The sequence below is a fragment of the Biomphalaria glabrata genome, chromosome 11, assembly GCF_947242115.1.
Source record: "Biomphalaria glabrata chromosome 11, xgBioGlab47.1, whole genome shotgun sequence".
Lineage (NCBI taxonomy): Eukaryota > Metazoa > Mollusca > Gastropoda > Planorbidae > Biomphalaria > Biomphalaria glabrata.
The window spans coordinates 29,448,575-29,474,789 of NC_074721.1; the positions used below are offsets into that span (position 1 = coordinate 29,448,575).

Genomic DNA, 26,215 nt, shown 5'->3' on the forward strand with positions numbered 1-26,215 from the left:
ACATTAGTTGCGGAAAGTAAAGACATTTGGTCTTAGTACTGGCCACATAACACCCTCGTCAACCCTGGGCCACAGAAACAGATGACCTTTATATCATCTGCCCAGTGGATCTCAAAGTATGAAAAGGGAACTCTACTTTAAGGTTCGAGAGGAGAAATGTATTTTGGATTTGGCAGGTGGGGATAACACAATTCATCACCCCTGGTAACATCACCACTAGTGACAATTTTAATTTACCACATCATTTCTCCTCATTTCACTTAGAGTTCACTGCCACTTCCTCATAATCTGTCTTCTCCAATTCTGTCTTCTCTAAATCTGTCTTCTCCAATTCTGTCTTCTCAAAATCTGTCTTTTTGAAATCTTCTTTCTCCAAATCTGTCTTCTCCAAATCTGTTTTCTCTAAATCTGTCTTCTCTAAATCTGTTTTCTCTAAATCTGTCTTCTCTAAATCTGTTTTATCTAAATCTGTCTTCTCTAAATCTGTTTTCTCTAAATCTGTCTTCTCTAAATCTGTTTTATCTAAATCTGTCTTCTCTAAATCTGTTTTCTCTAAATCTGTCTTCTCCAAATCTGTCTTCTCCGAATCTGTCTTCTCTAAATCTGTTTTCTCTAAATCTGTTTTCTCTAAATCTGTTTTCTCTAAATCTGTTTTCTCTAAATCTGTCTTCTCTAAATCTGTCTTCTCTAAATCTGTCTTCTCCAAATCTGTTTTCTCTAAATCTTTCTCTAAATCTGTCTTCTCCAAATCTGTTTTCTCTAAATCTGTTTTCTCTAAATCTGTTTTCTCTAAATCTGTTTTCTCTAAATCTGTCTTCTCTAAATCTGTCTTCTCCAAATCTGTCTTCTCCAAATCTGTTTTCTCTAAATCTGTCTTCTCCAAATCTGTTTTCTCTAAATCTGTCTTCTCCAAATCTGTCTTCTCCAAATCTGTTTTCTCTAAATCTGTTTTCTCTAAATCTTTCTTCTCTAAATCTGTTTTCTCTAAATCTGTTTTCTCTAAATCTGTTTTCTCTAAATCTGTCTTCTCTAAATCTGTCTTCTCCAAATCTGTCTTCTCCAAATCTGTTTTCTCTAAATTTGTCTTCTCCAAATCTGTCTTCTCTAAATCTGTCTTCTCTAAATCTTTCTTCTCCAAATCTGTTTTCTCTAAATCTGTTTTCTCTAAATCTGTCTTCTCCAAATCTTTCTTCTCCAAATCTGTCTTCTCTAAATCTGTCTTCTCTAAATCTGTTTTCTCTAAATCTTTCTTCTCCAAATCTGTTTTCTCTAAATCTGTCTTCTCTAAATCTGTTTTCTCTAAATCTTTCTTCTCCAAATCTGTCTTCTCCAAATCTGTTTTCTCTAAATCTGTTTTCTCTAAATCTGTTTTCTTAAATCTGTTTTCTCTAAATCTGTCTTCTCTAAATCTGTTTTCTCTAAATCTGTCTACTCTAAATCTGTTTTCTCTAAATCTGTCTTCTCTAAATCTTTCTTCTCCAAATCTGTCTTTTCCAAATCTGTCTTCTCTAAATCTGTCTTCTCCAAATCTGTCTTTTAATAATCTGTCTTCTCCAAATCTGTCTTCTCCAAATCTGTCTTCTCCAAATCTGTTTTCTCTAAATCTGTTTTCTCTAAATCTGTCTTCTCTAAATCTGTTTTCTCTAAATCTGTCTTCTCCAAATCTGTTTTCTCTAAATCTGTCTTCTCTAAATCTGTCTTCTCCAAATCTGTTTTCTCTAAATCTGTCTTCTCTAAGTCTGTCTTCTCTAAATCTGTCTTCTCTAAATCTGTTTTCTCTAAATCTGTTTTCTCTAAATCTGTTTTCTCTAAATCTTTCTTCTCTAAATCTGTTTTCTCTAAATCTGTCTTCTCCAAATCTGTTTTCTCTAAATCTTTCTTCTCTAAATCTGTTTTCTCTAAATCTGTCTTCTCCAAATTTGTTTTCTCTAAATCTGTCTTCTCTAAATCTGTCTTCTCTAAATCTGTCTTCCCTAAATCTGTTTTCTCTAAATCTGTTTTCTCTAAATCTGTTTTCTCTAAATCTTTCTTCTCTAAATCTGTTTTCTCTAAATCTGTCTTCTCCAAATTTGTTTTCTCTAAATCTGTCTTCTCTAAATCTGTCTTCTCTAAATCTGTTTTCTCTAAATCTTTCTTCTCTAAATCTGTTTTCTCTAAATCTGTCTTCTCCAAATCTGTTTTCTCTAAATCTGTCTTCTCTAAATCTGTCTTCTCCAAATCTGTTTTCTCCAAATCTGTCTTCTCTAAATCTGTCTTCTCCAAATCTGTTTTCTCCAAATCTGTCTTCTCTAAATCTGTCTTCTCCAAATCTGTTTTCTCCAAATCTGTCTTCTCTAAATCTGTCTTCTCCAAATCTGTTTTCTCCAAATCTGTCTTCTCTAAATCTGTCTTCTCTAAATCTGTTTTCTCTACTACTTAGATGTACCAGCTTCAACTCCCTCAAGACATATTTACTATTTAGACTGCTGCTCCACAATCGGTTCTGCTGTAACTCATAAATCTTTGTGTGTCTCAAAGGCCCTCAACAAATTGAAGCTTTAATGCACAGTTATTTTAGGAAGACATTTTCAAACAAGATTATTGAATGGTTACAGGAAGCATAAATAAACACACACTTTTGTCCTGTCCTTGTTCTATGGAAATCTATAAAGTTATAAAGATTATAAAACGTTCGTTCAACAAAATAGAAACTAGAAATAAAACTTCCGGGTCATAGACACACCAAAACTATCCCCTTATAATTTTCTCTTTATGTTTGATGTACATGAAAATATTTCGCATTGTTGGTTGTTTTGTATGGATGGGCTATTCAAAATTCCAGTCTTCAACGACATTCGAGCCGATAACCCTCGGTAAAGAATCAAAGCGCTGTATCACTCAGCCACCACGACCTCAACAGTTGTCAGCTTACAGTGCAGAACTATCTTTAGTTTGTTGGTTGTCTACAAACCCACTTAACTCCAAACATGATATTTTAGAGCACTTTCTTGATCGATCTGTTTGCCGGCACCGCTCCGAAAGACGAAAGTGATTATTTATGACCCAGTTTATTTGAAATCTTTGACTTAAACAAAAACAAAACTTAACTGGCTTTGAAATATTAAAATAGATTAGAACGTCAAAGGAATATAGAAGAGCTCCTCCTCCCATCCCTTCATTGTGGCTGCAGCAGTCATTGTGTTGGCTTGAAGTTTTTTTTTTTCTCTCAAGCCTTGAAGGGAGATTTTATTGTTTATATAATCTCTTGGTCAAATGTCTAGATAATATATAGGTCGGTGATTTTTATTTCTATAGGTTTTTGTTTTACCTTTTTGGGTTTTAATGTTTGCTGCTTTCTCGTGTTACCTACCAGCAGACGACGTCTTGAATCATCATAAATTTATAAGTTCCAAGTGAGTTCATCTCAGAATGACGTGTCGACGTTTAGAAAAGTTCATAATTAGTTTTCTTTCTACGGCAAATATTGTTTTTTCAAGAGTGAAATCAATAGAGACTAGAATTTAGAAACTAGATAGGCTTTGTGTGTGTGTGTGTGTTTGCGCGAGTGTGTGTGCGTTTTAGTGTGTGTATGTGTGTGTGTCTAAGTCTGTTAAGAAATACACGTAGTCTGTAATTGAATACAACAAAACATTTATGAAGAGAAGTTGTTTGTTTTTTTCCTTGTAGCTGATGCATTGAAAGAAACATTTCACAGCCTCCATACACACACACACAAAATCAGTCCTGTGTTTATTTAGAAATTGTGACACATTTGTCAGACATTTAGTTCAACTAAGTCTCAGCCATTTTGTCGAGTAAAATATAACTAATATTGCGACACCCCATTGATTAGATTACTTTCTAAATTCAAATGAATTTTTTTTCTTGAAAGAATTCTGCTTTATATGTCGACCTATTCAAGGATTTGTTTTATTATTTATTTAAATATTTATTTATTATTATTATTTTGCTGTAAGCACCCACATCTAGGTCTGATATTGCGACATGGTCAAATCTTTCTGTAGTTTTTCATATATTGCTGAGATATATACACTCAATTGATTATGACTTGTAACATTTTAAATACATTCCAGGGTTTCTTTACTAAGTTGTAGTGATAGTTTTATTTGGTATCTGATCGACAACCCCCCCCCCCCCAATAGAACGATGGTGTCCTATAAATTATTTTAAACTTTAAATATTTATAAGACTAAAAGCTTTGTAGCGGTTCGTATAAAAAAATACTTGATAGATACATTTCTGTTTGTGAATTGAAGAAAATATCAAATTTATGTAAAAGAACCACAACTAAAAATGCAACATACACTTATACAACATATACAGATTTCTGTTCTGCACCGAACAATACAAATTTCACATACACTCAAACCTAATAATTGAACATTGAATTAAGAGCAGTTTTATTATTTTGCATAATTTAGATACGTAATCTAATAAAAAAAGATCTAAGTAATCAATCTCTTTAAATGTAAATAAGATGATTAAAATCAATATACTTAAATTATTTCGATCTAGGATTTTTGAAACATTATCTCAATGAAAACTAAGAGGAGATGGCTTTATTTCATAGTTTTGCCTGAATATATAGTTCTGTGATTAATAGCCCATTCTATTTAAAATCTGCACAATGGTTTTGCATTCTTTCTAAACCTTGAAAAACTATAAAGATCATTATTTGTGTAAGACAGAAAAGATTGATTTTCTTCTAGATTCGTGGCGTCTTCCATTACAGCTTGAATAGGAGTGACCTACATAAGAATCTCTCTCTCTCTCTCTATATATATATATATATAGGTCTGTGATCTGATCATTATCGAATAATTTGTTTCCGTTTTCCAGTCTAGGTCAATCATATATAAAATATATATCATGGACATAGCCAGGGCTTTGTTTAAAGTTTAAAAGCCCTCAAGAAGGTTTTGAGTTTAAAAAACCACTACAGAGAGTTTTGAGGTTTAAAACCTCTCACTTCAACATTATTCTAAAGCAAATTACAGTCACCAAATTCTAGGAGCTTAGCTAAATAGGGTTTTGAATTTAAAAACAAAATAAAAAATGCAGAGATTTTTTAGTTAAAAACTCCCCAACAGATGATTTTGACGATTAAACTTCTCTTTTCGATATAAAATCTAAAGCAAACTACAGTCACCTAATTCCAAGAGCGTAGTCAAGAGAGGTTACAAAATTTTTACCAGTGGCTGGGCTTCATTAATAAAGTGCAGTGAATAGTCATCTGCCGAAATTGAAAAACACTAAATGTGGCTCAACAAAGATGGCTAAGACGGATTTTAGGAGTCAGTTATAGAGATCAGGTGTAAATCAAGGAAATCCTATGCTGAACTGGGAGTCGACCCCTTAGTAAGGTTTTGAAAGAGCGTCGCATGAGGTTTGCAGGACATGTTCTCCGACAAAATAAATTACGCATATTAAGTTGACAAACTAGTACAACTTGGCACCACACATTCATGGAGGTCCTCAGAGCAGGTGGGAAGAGGCTTCAGACTTGCCAGTGACAGATTTTTGTGGAAATATCTTGCCTCCCAATGCGCCGAACATTAGGTTTTTGAAATAAAAAATTTTAATAGCAGGATAATGCACTGTAGATACCTCAGAATATGCATTTTGTTGGCTTTCAATACTGGAATAGTGCTTGACGCCGGGACTCTGGGGGAGCTCCTAGCGATCCCCCAGACCCCCTATGCTGGCAAGGGCGGGAGTCTACATTTTTCCCACTAACTCCAGGAAGAACCTATTCTAGGGTACAATAAACGTCTTCAGAAAGAATGAAGGGTCAGAATGTAATAAAGGTGATGTACACATAAACACATACATATATATATGGGGGGGGGGAGAAAAATCCCACTCAAGCTCCCCCCCCCCCAACCCAAAAAAAAACAACAACTTTGCACAATTATTTAACTTTGAATTTATAATAATAATAATAAGGCTTGTCTTCGAGTCCGAAGATTAGTGAGGAATGCAGTATTTCTCGTGACGGCGCAGCCCCAGCTGTGACCTACATATTTTGCTACACCCAGGGCAAGCATAACCATTTTCGCAGGTGTTCGATTCCTACAATATTGAGAGATATAGTCCTCTTCCCCTTAGATAATTGTTTGAAAGTATTTATTGCAATAGACATTGAACAATGTTGGAAGTATTGTTTGATCCTCACATTCAGACACATCCACGTATACACAACATTTACACATTTGGGAGTTATCTCTAATATCCTTTTTAGTTATTTCGCCACCTCCCCTGCTTTGAAGAGCCCTTTTCCCGCCACTTCTGGCCATTGCCTGGACCTCTTACCTCTCCCCACTCCATCCGCAGTACAACAGGCACAATGAAAAGTGACGAAAAAAAAAAGGGCGGGAAAATGGCGGATGGAGACCAATCTAACTTCTGCTGTGTCTTATCGTCTGGATCGCGGGATTGGGTCAGAATCAGTCAAGGAAAAGAGGGAAAATTGGATAGAGGAGAGTGAGGAGGGAGGGAGAGACTAACGGTGATCTTGTCCATTGATTTCTCGGCCGCAAATGGTCTTTTGATTTTGATCAGTGGTCCGAGGTTTGTAAGTATAGAGATTGATTTCTGCTAGTCATCCGGCCAGCAGGGGGAAGCAAACGGATTTCTCTTTGGCTGTGCGGACCACTAGCCATTCTTATTGTTAATACAGCAAAACAGCAATAGGAATACGTGAAGTGCTATTGAGAGTATATATCATGGGCGTAGCCAGGGGGGGGGGGTTCTTAGGGTTCAACCCCCCCCCCGAAATGAAATACCCCGGGGGGGGGGGGGTGACGGAATTAAGTGACTGATTTTTGCTTTCATTTTGTTTATTTTAGGTGAGATTTTAATACTAAATCATCACTTACCACAGCACAGCCGAAGCAGTTTTGAGTTGAAAACCCTCTACCAGGGGGTTTTGAGTTTAAATCCCCCTACCAGGGGGTTTTGAGATTTAAAAAACCCCTATCAGGGGGTTTTGAGATACAAATCCCTCTACCAGGGGGCTTTGAGTTTAAAACCCCCTACAGGTTTTTTTTAATTTTAAACCCCCTAACAGAGGTTTTTGCAGTTAAATCCCCCTCTTCTATGAAACAAAACAAAAAAAATGCAAACAACAATCCCCAAATTCGAACAACACAGTTGAGGAAGATTTTGATTTTAAAACCCCCTCCAAAATTTACGATAAACTCCATCTTCAATATAAAAAAGCAAATTACACACTCAAAATTCTATTAGCGCAGCCAAAGGGGTTTTGAGTTTAACCCCCCCCCCCCCTTCCAGTTGGGGTTTGAAGCTAAAAAAGTATCTCTTCAATATAAAAAAAAGCAAATTACACACTATAAAATCTTTGAGCGTAGCCAAAGGGGTTTTGAGTTTAAATCCCCCTCCTCCAGATGGCTTTTTCTTTAAAGTTTAAAACTCCTCCAGATGGTTTTGAGTTTAAAATTCCCCTACAGAGCGTTTAGAGTTGAAAACCTCTCTCTTCAATATTATTTTAAAGCAAACTGCAGTCACCAAATTCTATGATCGTAGCTAAATGGGGTTTTGAATTAAAAACAAAACAAAAAAAAAACTCCAGAGATTTCTTAGTTTAAAACCCCTCAACAGATGATTTGACGAAAAAACTTTCCTTTTCGATATAAAATCTAAAGCGAAATACAGGCATGTAATTCCAAGAGCGTAGTCAAGAAAGGTTATAAATTTCTACCAGTGGCTTGGGCTCCATTAATTAAGTGTGAATAGTCTTCTGCCGAAATTGAAAATCATTAAATGTGTCTCAACAAAGATGGCTAAGACAGATTTTAGGAGTCAGTCATAGAGATCGGGTCTAAATCAAAGAAATCATATGCCGAACTGGGAGTCGAATCCTTATATATATATATATATATTAAAGGTACTGTTTCAGAATTTGCGATCTATGAGGGTAGGTAAGGTAGATTTTGCGATGTCTGACGGCTAAAGAGGACATCATGTGGCCAGCTGAACAATCAACCTCCTTTACATCCACAGTGTATGTCTGGTACCCATTTAAGTTAAGTGGATACAGGGCGTCCTTAAGTTCTCAATGTTTAAGGACCTAGTCTTTAGTAGTATTGGAACTGAAGACCCGTCGATTCAGAAGCCATTTGCTTTCACTATTAATAAGAACAAATAGATTTATACAGACTGTGTATTACAGTTCGATGCAATGTAATCTTCAATGAGAATTTTAAGATGTTTCAACAATCATCCTAATTAATTTGAACAAATATTGCTCCATTAAGAGAAAATCAAGCTTGCTATAATTAGTGGCTGAATTCACTCTGTCTGTTATCCAGCTATATTGCTATCGGTTAAAAAGTGTGCAAACGTCTTTTTTTCCGACACCCATTGTCGGATCAAGCTGAAACTTTGTACAACTATTTATTGCTATAGAGAAGACATGGAACTGTTCGATTGTAGTGTACTGTTAATTGATTATTTTGTTTAATAGCAACTAGGGAAATTAGTATTTCGGTATTCACAGATATGGCTAAAATTGATTGTTGGGTTTAGTCTCCTTAAATAATTGTTTTCGCTATTTTCCACTCACGCATTATTTGATTAAGTTGATACCTTAAACAAGTAGTTTTTCTATCTAACTGAACATAAATCAATAAACAAAAATACACAATGAATCAATTAATTATTGGTAATAAATTATGTTTTTTGGATATCGAATAACGGAAATAACTTGTAAACTATTGGTAGATATAGTTTGAAAGAACGATGTTCTTTCCTTTTGTTTTCTTTTTAAAGGATTTTATAATTTGCTTATTACTCTAATTGGTAACTAAAAGTTAATCCATGGTCTTTGGGTTGTCATTCTCAAACCGTGTGTAGACGTAATCTAATCTCAATGTAGAACTAATGTAGAGCTGGAGCAACCTTCTTTTCAAGCCAAATCAAAATAACTCTGATTCCAAAGACTATATCAAGTCACTCCATACCATGGGCGGTCTGTCTGGTGCACATTTTGAACACGTTCTTTCTCCCACTCTGCTTTGATTATCAAACAACGGACCCACAAGTTGTTTTTTTTTATTTTTTTAAACTCATTTTATTTTAAATCATTTCTACTATTTTATTTTTAAATGTATTGTTTGAATTCTTTACACAAAGCATACATTCTAATAAAGTTGATTCTCTGAGAATTAAAGATGAAAATGCACACGTCACTTTAAAACTGAATGGCTCAACGTCGAAGTGAAACTGCACAGAACCTACTTACTGTTCCCACCGACAATCTCACCCTCACACTCATCCCACACTCACGCTCACACTCACCCCACACTCACATACAAACTTTAAACCACTCACGCCAAACAATGCATGTTCACACATGCTCACGTCCCTCCAGCCCCACGTGCTTCGCCTCGGCTACTTTCAGCTCGTCTGTCCAGAGCAATACAAAACCAAATGTGGCGCGAAAACAACTGCAATGTTAACGTCTGCTACTCAATCGTCTGCTCAATCAATCAATTTACACGCCTGCCGATTAGTGTGCTCGTGAACGTGACGTGTTGGACCACGAAAGGTCGTCTGCTATTCATAAGTCTATTTTATTTATTCTCATGCCAGACATCTTTTTGTGAAATGTTTTCAACTTTGAACTTGTTATGTATAAACATCGAGAGATAAAAAAAACAAGATGGCAGTTCAGGTGGCTTCACGTATACATAAATTCGTAACCAATGCCTGACCAGACCTTAATTTTCTCAGCTCTCTCTCTAGATCTAGTTTGTACACTTTAGTTAATAATTATTGTATCATTTTAAAATGATTTACAGTACAGTGTGGCATAATCCAGTTATCTAGCGATCGGTTATCTAGCTATCAGTTATATTGCTACCTATGACCTCCTTCAGTCGCGAAGTGACTATGGATCATATGGAAATGAGATGAATGCCTGGGCATTAGCTGTGGTCGGTACGATGTCGCCTACACATAAGTTCTCCCCTCTCCACGCAGCTGATGTATCCAAAGGAACGGCAGTGCCGATACAGTTAGGTGTCAGCGGCACTGGGTGCTGCAAACTGCCTTAAGGTCGCCATCTCCTGATTTTTCTTCAGGGTTGACTCCCTAAGCTTTTCCCATGATTGGGTATAGCTGCAATGTTATCAGTTATCTGGAAATCTGTTATCTAGCTTTACCAAGCTATGTAATATGGTTATCAGTTAAATGTCTTTATGGTATATTGTCATCAGTGATACTGCTATTAGATATCTATCATCTAGCTAGCAATTAGTTATCTAGCTATCAGTTATCTAGATATCAGTTATCTAGATATTTAACAATCAGTTATCTAGCTATCAGCTATCTGACTATCTAACAATCAGCTATCTAGCTATCTAACAATCTATCTATCAGTCAGTGGCGTAGGGGTCTAAATTTGAAAATACCCCCGTGCAGTCACCTGAGGCCCCACCCCCCCCCACCCCCAAATAGAGTGTCCGAAATTAGTTTTTACATACTACGCCATTATTTCATGTCATGATGTCGAATGTCAAAATGCAGGAGACTATTAAGAGGTAAAGCCCCCCGGCTCCAAATCATTAGCTACGCCACTGCTATTAGTTATCTAGCTATCAGTTATCCTTCTAAAAAAAAAAAAATCAACAAAAAAATGAACCTAAGGGTGAACCAACTGGCCTCACTGAAGACAAGGGAGACCAAATAAAGTGATCAGGGAGAGGGAGACCACTCGGACCTGCTGACCAGTGACCGCAAGAAGCGCATGACAGAGCAGCCAGTCTACTTGACTGGACGTCAGTGATGCCACCGGTTGGCCATGGACTGGACGAAGCCAAACAAATGCGCAGAAAACACCAGAGACTTCCCCATGACAGAATTCCAAGGGCACTTAACCCTATCTAGCTTCCTTGCCAAAAGTGAGGAAATTATGGAGGCCATTTTTTTGTTTCTATTTACACAATTCTTTGCCTTTAACGAGAACTACGTAGCACTTGGATAGTGCTGATCAAGAACTAATGGAGATCTGAATACAAATAGAGAATACAAAGAAACTGTTCAGTTTAAACTTAGAAGTACAACAGTATCTGTTGAGATCTGTATATACATGATAATTTATTTATCTGTTGATACATAATAGTCACTTTTTATGTTGCATCATAATATTTGTTTGTTTTTTGTAATTTTTAGCAAATACCAGAGAATACATTTGTCTGTTCTTGTAGTTAATGATTTTTGCGTTGATACAAGAGAAAGTATTTTCATTTTGCCACCTATTGTATTTTTCTGTTGCTACAACTTTAATATTTTATTTCTCAATTGATACACATTTAATAATCTTATATTTATCTGTTGATGCAGCTATAATGAGATTACATGTATGATGTCTCTGTTTATAAAAATTAAATTATGCTGTATTTCTTTGTTAATACAACTTTAATGATGTCGTATTTCTCTGTTGATATAACCTAATTAATTGATGTCGTATTTCTCTGTTGATATAACCTAATTAATTGATGTATTTCTCTGTTGATATAACCTAATTAATTGATGTCGTATTTCTCTGTTGATATAACCTAATTAATTGATGTCGTATTTCTCTGTTGATATAACCTAATTAATTGATGTCGTATTTCTATGTTGATATAACCTAATTAATTGATGTTGTATTTCTCTGTTGATATAACCTAATTAATTGATGTCGTATTTTTCTGTTGATATAACCTAATTAATTGATGTTGTATTTCTATGTTGATATAACCTAATTAATTGATGTCGTATTTCTCTGTTGATATAACCTAATTAATTGACGTCGTATTTCTCTGTTGATATAACCTAATTAATTGATGTCGTATTTCTCTGTTGATATAACCTAATTAATTGATGTTGTATTTCTCTGTTGATATAACCTAATTAATTGACGTCGTATTTCTCTGTTGATATAACCTAATTAATTGATGTTGTATTTCTATGTTGATATAACCTAATTAATTGATGTTGTATTTCTCTGTTGATATAACCTAATTAATTGATGTCATATTTCTCTGTTGATATAACCTAATTAATTGATGTCATATTTCTCTGTTGATATAACCTAATTAATTGATGTTGTATTTCTATGTTGATATAACCTAATTAATTGATGTCGTATTTCTCTGTTGATATAACCTATTTAATTGATGTCGTATTTCTCTGTTGATATAACCTAATTAATTGATGTCGTTTTTCTGTGTTGATATAACCTAATTAATTGACGTCGTATTTCTCTGTTGATATAACCTAATTAATTGATGTCGTATTTCTCTGTTTATATAACCTAATTAATTGACGTCGTATTTCTCTGTTGATATAACCTAATTAATTGATGTCGTATTTCTCTGTTGATATAACCTAATTAATTGATGTCGTATTTTTCTGTTGATATAACCTAATTAATTGATGTCATATTTCTCTGTTGATATAACCAAATAATTGATGTTGTATTTCTATGTTGATATAACCTAATTAATTGACGTCGTATTTCTCTGTTGATATAACCTAATTAATTGATGTCGTATTTCTCTGTTGATATAACCTAATTAATTGATGTCGTATTTCTCTGTTGATATAACCTAATTAATTGATGTTGTATTTCTATGTTGATATAACCTAATTAATTGATGTATTTCTCTGTTGATATAACCTAATTAATTGATGTCGTATTTCTCTGTTGATATAACCTAATTAATTGATGTTGTATTTCTATGTTGATATAACCTAATTAATTGACGTCGTATTTCTCTGTTGATATAACCTAATTAATTGATGTCGTATTTCTCTGTTTATATAACCTAATTAATTGACGTCGTATTTCTCTGTTGATATAACCAATTAATTGATGTTGTATTTCTCTGTTGTTATAACCTAATTAATTGATGTCTAATTTCTCTGTTGATATAACCTAATTAATTGATGTCGTATTTCTCTGTTGATATAACCTAATTAATTGATGTCGTATTTCTCTGTTGATATAACCTAATTAATTGACGTCGTATTTCTCTGTTGATATAACCTAATTAATTGATGTCGTATTTCTCTGTTGATATAACCTAATTAATTGAGGTTGTATATCTCTGTACATTTAACATACATGAATTCGGTACTTCTCTTATTATATATTTTATTGGACACTGATACTGGACAACATATTCTATAGTGTTACATGAAAATTCTTGTATGTTAATACTAAAGCATATAGTACAATTTTATTTGTTGATATGTGGCAACATATGGTGATGTATGCTGAGATATAAAACTCACATATTAGCTGAATATGACCCGCAGACGGCGGGCCGGATTTATCCGATGTGTCTATACGTTTCGCTCTTCCCACGTGGTGTCCACTGAGGACCGCCATGAAAGGGGAGGGGCTAAGTTAGACTAGGATGTCCCTGTTTTCGCTTTCCTCGTAATGGCTTCCATGTCATCGCAACTCTTGGTGTGCGTAATTCATTTTGTCGGAAAAATGTCCAGCAAACCTCAGGCGACGCTCTGTCACAACTTTACTAAGGGGTCGACTCCCAGTTCGGCAAAGGATATCCTTGATTGAGACCCGATCTCTATAACTGACAACTAAAATCCTTCTTAGCCATCTATGTTGAGCCACATTTAGTCTTTTTTCAATTTCGGCTTCCATGCTATTCACTGCACTTTGTTAATGGAGCCCCGCCACTGGTAGAAATGTGTAACCTCTCTTGGCTAAGCTCTTGGAATTTGGTGACTATAGTTTGCTTTAGATTTTATATCGAAAATGGAAGTTTTATCGTCAAAACCATCTGATGGGGGATTTTAAACTAAAAAATCTCTGTAGTTTTTTTTTTTTAAACAAACTCAAAAACCCCTTAGCTACGCTCAAAGAATTTGGTGACTGTAGTTTGCTTTAGAATAATATTGAAGAGGGGAGTTTAACCTCAAAACTCTCTGTAGGGGGATTTTAAACTCAAAATCATCTGGAGGGGTTTTAAACTTAAAGCTTTCTGGAGGAGGGGGGTTTAAACTCAAACCCCCCTTGCCTCGCTAATAGAATTTTTAGTGCGTAATTTGCTTTTTTATATTGAAGAGGTGGCTTTTAACTTCTAACCCTGCTATAGGGGGGTTTAAACTCAAAACCCTCTGTATGGGGTTTTAACTTAAAGCTCTCTGGAGGGGTTTTTTAAACACAAAACCCATCTTGACTACACTCATAGAATCTGGTGACTGATGTATGCTTAAGTCTTATATTAAAGAGTGGGCTTTATTATTTTTTTTAATTTCGGAGGAGGTTTTAAAATCAAAATCCCCCTTGCTATGATCTTGGAATTTGCGGATTTTCGTTTGCATTATTAATCGCTAAACCCCCTGGAAGTGGATCTTAAACTCAAAACCCAACTTGTCTGCGCTGGTGCAAGTGATGGTTTAATATTAAAATCTCACCTAAAATAAACAGAATCAAAGCATAAAATCAGTCGCAAAATTCCACCCACCTTGCTGGGGGGGGGGGGGGGGAGGGGAACCCCAAGACCCCCACCCTGGCTACTCCCATGATATTCCTGTACATTCTGTCAGTATTTAAGATGTGACATTTGATTATACATATTAAAGTAATTATAGATGCCTTGTTTCAATTGTCGCGTATGTCTACTCTAATTAGCACAGCACAACAAATATTACAATTAATCAATCAAGTCTTCAAATAGCAGACATTTCCTTTATTGAATATAAAATAAAATACACCTTACAGTGGAAAATCTCGCCATAAAGAATTATATATATATATATACTAGCCCTATGTTACCCCATGCCTGCGGGTCTTAATTTGCGTATCACTGTCGATATAGTCACTGAGAGTGTTTTGTAAATAATTAAACGAAAAAATAATGCTATAAGTAAAGATAGTATGAATGGAGCTTTCAAAATAGCTAATCGACCTAAATCCATTTTGTTTTCAAATAAAAGCATTTGCTTGTAGGCCTACATATATTTGATTAAAGTATGAAATGAATAAACTTTATTTTGTACCAGTTTATCTGTGGGGTCAGTGCATTTCTCTTAGTGTAGACTGCTATTGAAGAAAAATATTTTTTTTTATTATGTATAAAGTGTAAGTTAAGTAGATCTAGACTTTCTAGATCTAGATATTTCTAGTATGATAAGTATCATCTAAAGGCTACATTGATGACAGACATAGATGGTTTCCCAAGCGGAGAATGATCTTATCTTATATAATACAGACGTTACTTCAAAAAAGTAGATGATTACGTCCTACGCGTCATGCATTCAGTCATGCATATTAACCAGTGACTTAAATTCTGCTAATTTCCTGCTCTAATAGCACTAGGGAAGAAGGAGTATTTGTACAAATTTGTCCTAGCAAATGGAACGAGGAATGTGTGTTTTTATCTTTGATTCCCATTTCTGTAATTCATCTAATTCTCTTTGTAAAATTTCTGTATCTTGTGTTGTTTTAATTGTTCTATATATCATGCAAACGTCTGTGAATACTCTGACTTTTGTTCCTGAACTAATACAATTTGGTAAATTGTTTATGTAAATTAAAAATAGTAGTGGACCTAAAACATTTCCTTGATGAACACCTGAATTTACTTTTATTGGTGTTTATTTAGAGCCATTTATATTATTACAGTTTGTTCTCTCCCTATCAGAAAATCTTTAATCCACTGATGCAATGGACCATCAATGCCAAAATATTTTAATTTTTTAAGCAAACTATGGTGGTGAACTTTGTCAAAAGCTTTGGAAAAATCTAGTAAGATAGCATCTATTTGCTCACTGTTATCTAAACCTTTTGAAAAATCATCCATCCATCCATTCCAGTGGCGCTACAGCCCATGGAGGGTTCTTGCCTGCTTCAACACATCCTTCCAATCAGATCTCTCCTGGGCCTTTCGTCTCCACGCAATTACCCCAAGCTGTTACAGATCTGCTTCCACATCATCAATCCATCGCATTCAGGGTCTGCCTTTGGGTCGCCTGCCTTTTGGTTTTTGCCTGTATACGATTTTTGCTCCTCTGTTATCTGACATTCTTTCAAGGTGACCTGCCCAACGTAGTCTGTTCTTTTTTATTTCGTTCACTATTGGTGGGTTTTCATAGAATTGATATAACTCATGTTTAGTGCGTGTCCTCCACCCTGTTTCATCCTGTATGGCACCATAGATTTTCCTAAGGATTTTTCGTTCCCAAGTATTAAGTAAATGTTCAGATGTCTTAGTCAGTATCCAGGTCTCACATGCATACATTGCTGCTGGTCTTACGATGTTTTTTGAAAAATCATCAATTAGTGCTATTAGTTGTGTTCTATGATCTATGTTTCCTACCTAAAGCCATGTTGGTATGGAGTAAGGACATTATGTTTGTTTAAGTCAGGGGTTCTCAACCTGTGGATCTCGACCCCCTTGGGGGTCGATTGACGATTAGGCAGGGGTCGCCAAAGACCATCGAAAATAAGGATTGTTATTGTCTACTCTTCTATCGCTGTATGTGTGTGTTTGGCGGGGGGGGGGTTCACGTCAGAGTGGGGGAAGGTAAAAAGGGGTCGCGAGAATAAAAGTTTGAGAACCGCTGCTAAGTGGTTTATGATGTTAGTACATATTATGTGTTCTATGGTTTTAAATGTGATGCTGGTAAGTGATACTGGTTTGTAGTTTCCTGTGTCAGATTTTTCTCTTTTTTTAAATAGGGGGGATGACATTAGATACTTTCCAGTCCTTTGGTACTCTGCCCTGGTTAAGTGAAGCCCGAAAGAGTATTTTGAACACTGGTTCTACCTCCTTGCTTAGTTCTTTGAGTAATCTAGCTGGAATACCATCAAGTCCAGAAGCTTTATTTGTTTTATATTAACTAACAGTTTTTTTGATCCCTTTTACTTTATTGTTAGCTTTAGTTTTAGCATTATTATTAGTTAAGCTATCTTCTCCTTTTAATGGTGCTACTCCTGTTGTTTCCATTTTCTTAGATTTGATGTATGAACAATGGTTTTTATCTTTAGATACTACAGTGTTAATGTAATCACTCTGCAGCTGGCTGGTTAATTTTTGAGTTACGTGTCTATTTAATTTTAATGTACATCTTATGAACTCTTTATGCCTAAGTTTGTTGAATTCTTTCAATAGGTTTACTGTCTGTTTGTACAAGCCTATATATGCACAAATATTTGCTCCAGTTTTGACTTATTATTCGAATTCCAACTTGACCAGTGTACTACTTTAATGAGAACCAAAACTGCATCGGCATTTTAATCTTTTTTACTCTAAATTTACCAGCGGTCAAGACAGACGATTCATAGTACATTTTTCGCGTTTACAAGTATAAACCATCCCTAGGGGCAACAATCAACATATTCACAACAACCACTATAAATAAATAAACATATTTGACTTCACTTTTTTTTTAATAAAGAGAATAAGAAAAGAAATAGAGAAGAAGCCTATTAATTGGTTTCTATGGACGCCGTACACTATTCGTCCATTGCTTCACTAGTATACCAGCTCTACTAATTTCCGGTCTGTGCTACTTCCGCTTCCTGCTTACGCCGGCTTCCTCTTGTCTGTTACTGTTAACAGCTCCACGTGTCGACAGTACCAATCCAGCTACTCAAGGAAGACTAATAAAGAATACATTAGCGCTAACCTACGGGATGCGGAGCGGCAGAGCATAGAATATAAATTACAAGGAATAGACAGTAGTCTATATAGACTGACATAACAGTCAGGTTACACACTATTTTTTTGTTGTATGTAGGCCTAATCTAAACACGACAAAAATAATTATAAAATGGTATAATTGCATTAATTATAATTAGATTATATGACTTAATTGACTATCATCTTGTTGTCAACTGTAATTTCAAAACATCATTTCTGGTTTTAAAATATATTTTTTTTCAACATTTTGTGGAAATCCGTCCAAATGTTAGACATCTGGCCATTTGGTTTACATTTACCATCATTTACTGCTTGCTTAACAGATCATTAGGAATATTTGGCCTTTGAGTTTGTTCAAGAGTAAATAATTGCTGACATGTGTGTGACAGTAACTGTGTCATTTTATCAGCGATACATCAATAGATATGGATGAACAATGATATGGATGAACAATGATATGGATGAACAATGATATGGATGAACAATGATATGGGTGAACAATGATATGGGTGAACAATGATATGGGTGAACAATGATATGGATGAACAATGATATGGATGAACAATGATATGGGTGAACAATGATATGGGTGAACAATGATATGGATGAACAATGATATGGGTGAACAATGATATGGGTGAACAATGATATGGGTCAACAATGATATGGGTGAACAATGATATGGGTGAACAATGATATGGATGAACAATGATATGGGTGAACAATGATATGGATGAACAATGATATGGGTGAACAATGATATGGATGAACAATGTTATGGGTGAACAATGATATGGATGAACAAGATATGGGTGAACAATGATATTGATGAACAATGATATGGGTGAACAATGATATGGGTGAACAATGATATTGATGAACAATGATATGGGTGAACAATGATATGGGTGAACAATGATATTGATGAGCAATGATATGGATGAACAATGATATGGATGAACAATGATATGGATGAACAATGATATGGGTGAACAATGATATTGGTGAACAATGATATGGATGACTTGCTTGAGCTTCTGGAGAAGTTCTCCTCAAAACAGAAGACGTAGCAACGGGCTGAAATGAACATGTGCTGCCAAATGAAAGAGCTTCCTTTGTGGGTGAAAGAAGAACAGGATGCTAACTTCCACATTCGAATTTTAAATTTTTTCTGAAAACTCCAAAACGATATTACCTCAACACTACAGAGAAATAGTACACTTAGAAGTGTCATCGTGCATCAAAAGATAAAATGAAAGAAGTGGTTCATGGGACGCTCCTGGAAGCTATTCAGGAAATGTCTTGTGTGGCTAAGTAACATAAACCGCTTTGGGGTTCGAGTTTGAATCCTAACTCGATCTGAGTTGTGTTTGCTGATCGACTAAAGGCAGCACGGAAACCTTCTCCCAGATACCCCCCTCCCCTCACAGGTCCACACAAGAGATTGGACCACATCGAAGTGAGCATACTAAAGCATTGAGTTGTTGCGCTAGAAATAAGCAAGAAATATAATGTTCCAAACACTAAACAAAATAATTTCCCTTCGACTTTGATCAGGATGAGCTCATGGAGCTGCCAATACAGCGGCCTTCTCAAAGAGATGTGATACCCTGTGTAAGGTTTAGTGTAGACACTGTAAGCACTCAGCTAATATGTAAAGAACAACTGGACAGTTGCTAAGCAACAGATGGGTATGGGATAAGGAACAAAAGAATGAGTCCTTAGTAACGAGGGTAAGGTACTAAGTTACAGGGAAATTGTGAACTTTTAGTCAGGTAGTTCCTAAATGTAAAGTAACATAATGAATAGTTTTTAACAACAATAAATTAACTTATCTATCTATCTATCTATCTATCAATGTATCTAGCTATCATTGTATCAATGTATCTATCTATCAATCTATCTATCTTTCAATCCATCTATCTATCTATCTATCTATCTATCTATCTATCTATCTATCTATCTATCTATCTATCTATCTATCTATCTATCTATCTATCTATCTATCTATCTATCTATCTATCTATCTATCTATCTATCAATCTATCAATCTATCAGTCAATCTATCTATCTATCTATCTATCTATCTATCTATCTATCTATCTATCAATCTATCAGTCAATCTATCTATCTATCTATCTATCTATCTATCTATCTTTTCCATAGTCTGAACAGTGTAAGGAACACGAACAATGAAGGATGATAAATGTACAAGTAATACTAGATAATGTTAGTTGTTACCAATTTAATAACTAGGAGGATTTATTGTAATATTGTGCATAGCCTTTCTCTCTCTCACTCACCTCCGTTTGTCTGTCTGTCTATCTGTCTGTCTCTCTCTCTGTATATTACACCATATATATATATATATATATATATATATATATATATATAAATATATATATATATATATTTATATATATATATATATATATATATATATGTATATATATATATAACCTTTCGATAGTCTGAACAATTAAAAAAAAACAAGATTAGAAAAAAGGGAGTTTTTTGTTTTCACACAAACTAAGTTGCGCCCCATAGGATCCGCCAAAGGGCATAGAATTTTCAAGAAATAGTTTTTTTTAGTTTGTCTAAACTTTGTAAAGAAATAAAAAATTTTAATAATCATTTGGCATTCCTTTTCATTAAAAAACAACAACAACTGAATAACCTTTTATTGATAATAAGATTTCTTGATTTTTACTAGCCTATATTTATTTATTGTCTTAAAAGAGAAACTAAGTTTTTGTATAGCTTATTTAGTTTTTTTCTTTAGATCTATTAGACAGACGACACAAAAATAATAAGCTAGAATTATTAATGAGGAAATTATTAATCTATTTTAAAGACATAGTATTTTATTTAGAAGTAATGTATTTTTCATTTCAAAAAAAACAAACGCTCGCACATATGATTTTAAAAATGAAATGATTGGCTATCAGAAAAGAAAAAAAGTTACCGTTGCGCGGAACTTTGCAAGATCTGAAATATCATATCACTTAACTATTATATATCAACTTTTCAAACTTCTGCGATCTAAACGTGTCGGACAGACGGATAGAAGGCCGTATAAAACGAATAGCGGGTTTCTCCCTTCCGGGGTTAGCTAAAAAATCGCTCTTTGGACAGCAGCATATAAAATAATGACCTTATAAAGAAATAATTTCTCTCAATGTACACGTCTTGGTTGTTTAATGAAATGAAGCAGGCTATTCAAACAGAGCTGTCCGATTGTTGACAAAACTATACTCCCTATTACCTAAAGTAAACATAATATTACTTAAACTAACTGGCCTAACGACATTTCATCAGTTCTTTAAGTGCACTGATAACAATAGAACATAATGTTTGCATTTTTTTTAAAGAGTTCTAATTGTATGTGTGTTTATATTTCAAAGAAACCCAAAAATGTAAGTGTTTTAACCCAATTCCAAAATAGTCCAGTAGTTGACGGAAATGCCAGCATATACTGTATAATTGTATTTTGTCAAAGTTTGTGTTATAAAACATTTCACAAATTAAGGAACTTTTTTGTTGTATTGGTCATGATGCATCTGTTACAAGAAAAAGACTTTGCACATAAACTGAAAATGCCCCAAGGGTGACAACAACCACTCGCACCCGCGCACCAAGCGCGCTGATTTCATTTCCAAACATCTCCGCCACTGGCCGCTGTCATGGGGATGGACGGATCATCCATTCATCTCTTAATGGAAATTCTCCTAAGTCCCGTCCCGTCGTCCCCTTCGCGAGACCGGTAACTACATGCTGATCACGTGGGCAAATATGGCCGCTAAGTTAAGATTCTTGTTAGACATTTCGCTCCAATGCTCGCGCTGTATCAGACAAAAGGTTCCCGATCCACCAGCACCAAACTCTTATTCTCTCGTGCTCTTCCTTCTCTTATCATTGATTCTAATTATCATATCCCGAACACAAAATAAGATATAGCATTAATTGACCGACAAAAAAAAAAGGTTTTAATTCCTGCACAGATATCAGGTAGGACATTTCGTCTGCGTTCTCAGATCTACAAAACGACATCAAATATCTAAAAGCCTTGTCAGGCGTTCGCGGGGTGTGGAGGTTTGGGGCATTAGGGCGCTGGAGATGGGGTTTTAGGGGGCGCGGGAGATGTGACGAGATGGCAAGGATAATTTCATGTTCGACATCGGCTGGACATGTGATTAAATGGTGTGTTCCATCAACTCCTGGACATCAAGATCTTATCTGGAGATGTAGATCAGAGGTCAGCTACATGCAGTGGCGTGCCGAAATACAAACGTGGGAATCGGGATTCGGACACAACGTTGAATGTAATAGTTTAATTTCTTGTATTCGATTAGTCGCTTGTATTCGATTAGTCGCTTGTATTCGATTAGTCGCATGTATTCTGTTATCTGAATCTATGATAATCATTAACTTATTTATTTGTTCTTTTCATGATAAACTAACCAATGTCAAGGGTGCTAAGTGGAACTTATCTTCTGCCTACAAAACAAAATCGATCTTAAAACATAAGAGTCTAGGCAATCTTGTTCCGCAGTGTTTACACGTTCAAACATATTGTAAGTTTTCTTCAAAATAAAATTATCAACACATGTTTGATTCTATACACCAGATACACGCACATGTTTGATTCTATACACCAGATACACTCACATGTTTGATTCTATACACTAGATACACACACATGTTTGATTCTATACACCAGATACACACACATGTTTGATTCTATACACTAGTTACACACAAATGTTTGATTCTATACACCAGATACACACACATGTTTGATTCTATACACCAGATACACACACATGTTTGATTCTATACACCAGATACACACACATGTTTGATTCTACACACTAGATACACACACATGTTTGATTCTATACACTAGATACACACACATGTTTGATTCTATACACTAGATACACACACATGTTTGATTCTATACACCAGATACACACACATGTTTGATTCTATACACCAGATACACACACATGTTTGATTCTATACACCAGATACACACACATGTTTGATTCTATACACCAGATACATACACATGTTTGATTCTATACACCAGATACACGCACATGTTTGATTCTATACACTAGATACACACACATGTTTGATTCTATACACTAGATACACACACATGTTTGATTCTATACACCAGATACACACACATGTTTGATTCTATACACTTGATACACACACATGTTTGATTCTATACACCAGATACACACACATGTTTGATTCTATACACCAGATACACACACATGTTTGATTCTATACACCAGATACACACACATGTTTGATTCTATACACCAGATACACACACATGTTTGATTCTATACACCAGATACACACACATGTTTGATTCTATACACCAGATACACACACATGTTTGATTCTATACACCAGATACACACACATGTTTGATTCTATACACTAGATACACACACATGTTTGATTCTATACACTAGATACACACACATGTTTGATTCTATACACTAGATACACACACATGTTTGATTCTATACACCAGATACACGCACATGTTTGATTCTATACACTAGATACACGCACATGTTTGATTCTATACACTAGATACACGCACATGTTTGATTCTATACAATAGATACACGCACATGTTTGATTCTATACACCAGATACACACACATGTTTGATTCTATACACTAGATACACAAACATGTTTGATTCTATACACCAGATACACACACATGTTTGATTCTATACACTAGATACACGCACATGTTTGATTCTATACACTAGATACACGCACATGTTTGATTCTATACACTAGATACACGCACATGTTTGATTCTATACACTAGATACACGCACATGTTTGATTCTATACACTAGATACACACACATGTTTGATTCTATACACAAGATACACACACATGTTTGATTCTATACACTAGATACACACACATGTTTGATTCTATACACCAGATACACACACATGTTTGATTCTATACACTAGATACACACATATGTTTGATTCTATACACCAGATACACACACATGTTTGATTCTATACACCAGATACACACACATGTTTGATTCTATACACCAGATACACACACATGTTTGATTCTATACACTAGATACACACACATGTTTGATTCTATACACTAGATACACACACATGTTTGATTCTATACACTAGATACACACACATGTTTGATTCTATACACTAGATACACACACATGTTTGATTCTATACACCAGATACACACACATGTTTGATTCTATACACCGATACACACACATGTTTGATTCTATACACCAGATACACACACATGTTTGATTCTATACACCAGATACACGCACATGTTTGATTCTATACACCAGATACACGCACATGTTTGATTCTATACACCAGATACACACACATGTTTGATTCTATACACTAGATACACACACATGTTTGATTCTATACACTAGATACACACACATGTTTGATTCTATACACCAGATACACACACATGTTTGATTCTATACACTTGATACACACACATGTTTGATTCTATACACCAGATACACACACATGTTTGATTCTATACACCAGATACACACACATGTTTGATTCTATACACCAGATACACACACATGTTTGATTCTATACACCAGATACACACACATGTTTGATTCTATACACCAGATACACACACATGTTTGATTCTATACACCAGATACACACACATGTTTGATTCTATACACCAGATACACACACATGTTTGATTCTATACACTAGATACACACACATGTTTGATTCTATACACTAGATACACACACATGTTTGATTCTATACACTAGATACACACACATGTTTGATTCTATACACCAGATACACACACATGTTTGATTCTATACACCAGATACACACACATGTTTGATTCTATACACCAGATACACACACATGTTTGATTCTATACACTAGATACACACACATGTTTGATTCTATACACTAGATACACACACATGTTTGATTCTATACACTAGATACACACACATGTTTGATTCTATACACCAGATACACGCACATGTTTGATTCTATACACTAGATACACGCACATGTTTGATTCTATACACTAGATACACGCACATGTTTGATTCTATACACTAGATACACGCAAATGTTTGATTCTATACACTAGATACACGCACATGTTTGATTCTATACACCAGATACACGCACATGTTTGATTCTATACACTAGATACACACACATGTTTGATTCTATACACCAGATACACACACATGTTTGATTCTATACACTAGATACACGCACATGTTTGATTCTATACACCAGATACACGCACATGTTTGATTCTATACACTAGATACACGCACATGTTTGATTCTATACACTAGATACACACACATGTTTGATTCTATACACAAGATACACACACATGTTTGATTCTATACACTAGATACACACACATGTTTGATTCTATACACCAGATACACACACATGTTTGATTCTATACACTAGATACACACATATGTTTGATTCTATACACCAGATACACACACATGTTTGATTCTATACACTAGATACACGCACATGTTTGATTCTATACACTAGATACACACACATGTTTGATTCTATACACCAGATACACACACATGTTTGATTCTATACACTAGATACACACACATGTTTGATTCTATACACTAGATACACACACATGTTTGATTCTATACACTAGATACACACACATGTTTGATTCTATACACTAGATACACACACATGTTTGATTCTATACACTAGATACACACACATGTTTGATTCTATACACCAGATACACACACATGTTTGATTCTATACACTAGATACACGCACATGTTTGATTCTATACACTAGATACACACACATGTTTGATTCTATACACTAGATACACGCACATGTTTGATTCTATACACTAGATACACACACATGTTTGATTCTATACACCAGATACACGCACATGTTTGATTCTATACACTAGATACACACACATGTTTGATTCTATACACTAGATACACGCACATGTTTGATTCTATACACCAGATACACGCACATGTTTGATTCTATACACCAGATAGACACACATGTTTGATTCTATACACTAGATACACGCACATGTTTGATTCTATACACTAGATACACACACATGTTTGATTCTATACACTAGATACACACACATGTTTGATTCTATACACTAGATACACACACATGTTTGATTCTATACACTAGATACACACACATGTTTGATTCTATACACTAGATACACACACATGTTTGATTCTATACACTAGATACACACACATGTTTGATTCTATACACCAGATACACGCACTTGTTTGATTCTATACACCAGATACACACACATGGTTGATTCTATACACTAGATACACACACATGTTTGATTCTATACACTAGATACACACACATGTTTGATTCTATACACTAGATACACACACATGTTTGATTCTATACACTA

General features: G+C 34.9%; 1 protein-coding gene across 1 annotated transcript in view; it reads right to left on the reverse strand.

Moving 5' to 3' along the window:
- Nucleotides 1–256: 256 nt before the first annotated feature.
- Nucleotides 257–26,215, reverse strand: part of LOC106078249 (trichohyalin-like) — a 34,646-nt gene continuing 8,687 nt past the window's right edge. The window contains exon 3 of the mRNA XM_056045566.1: nucleotides 257–2,520. Coding sequence (XP_055901541.1) covers nucleotides 257–2,520 — 2,264 coding nt within the window. The remainder of the gene's footprint in view (nucleotides 2,521–26,215) is intronic.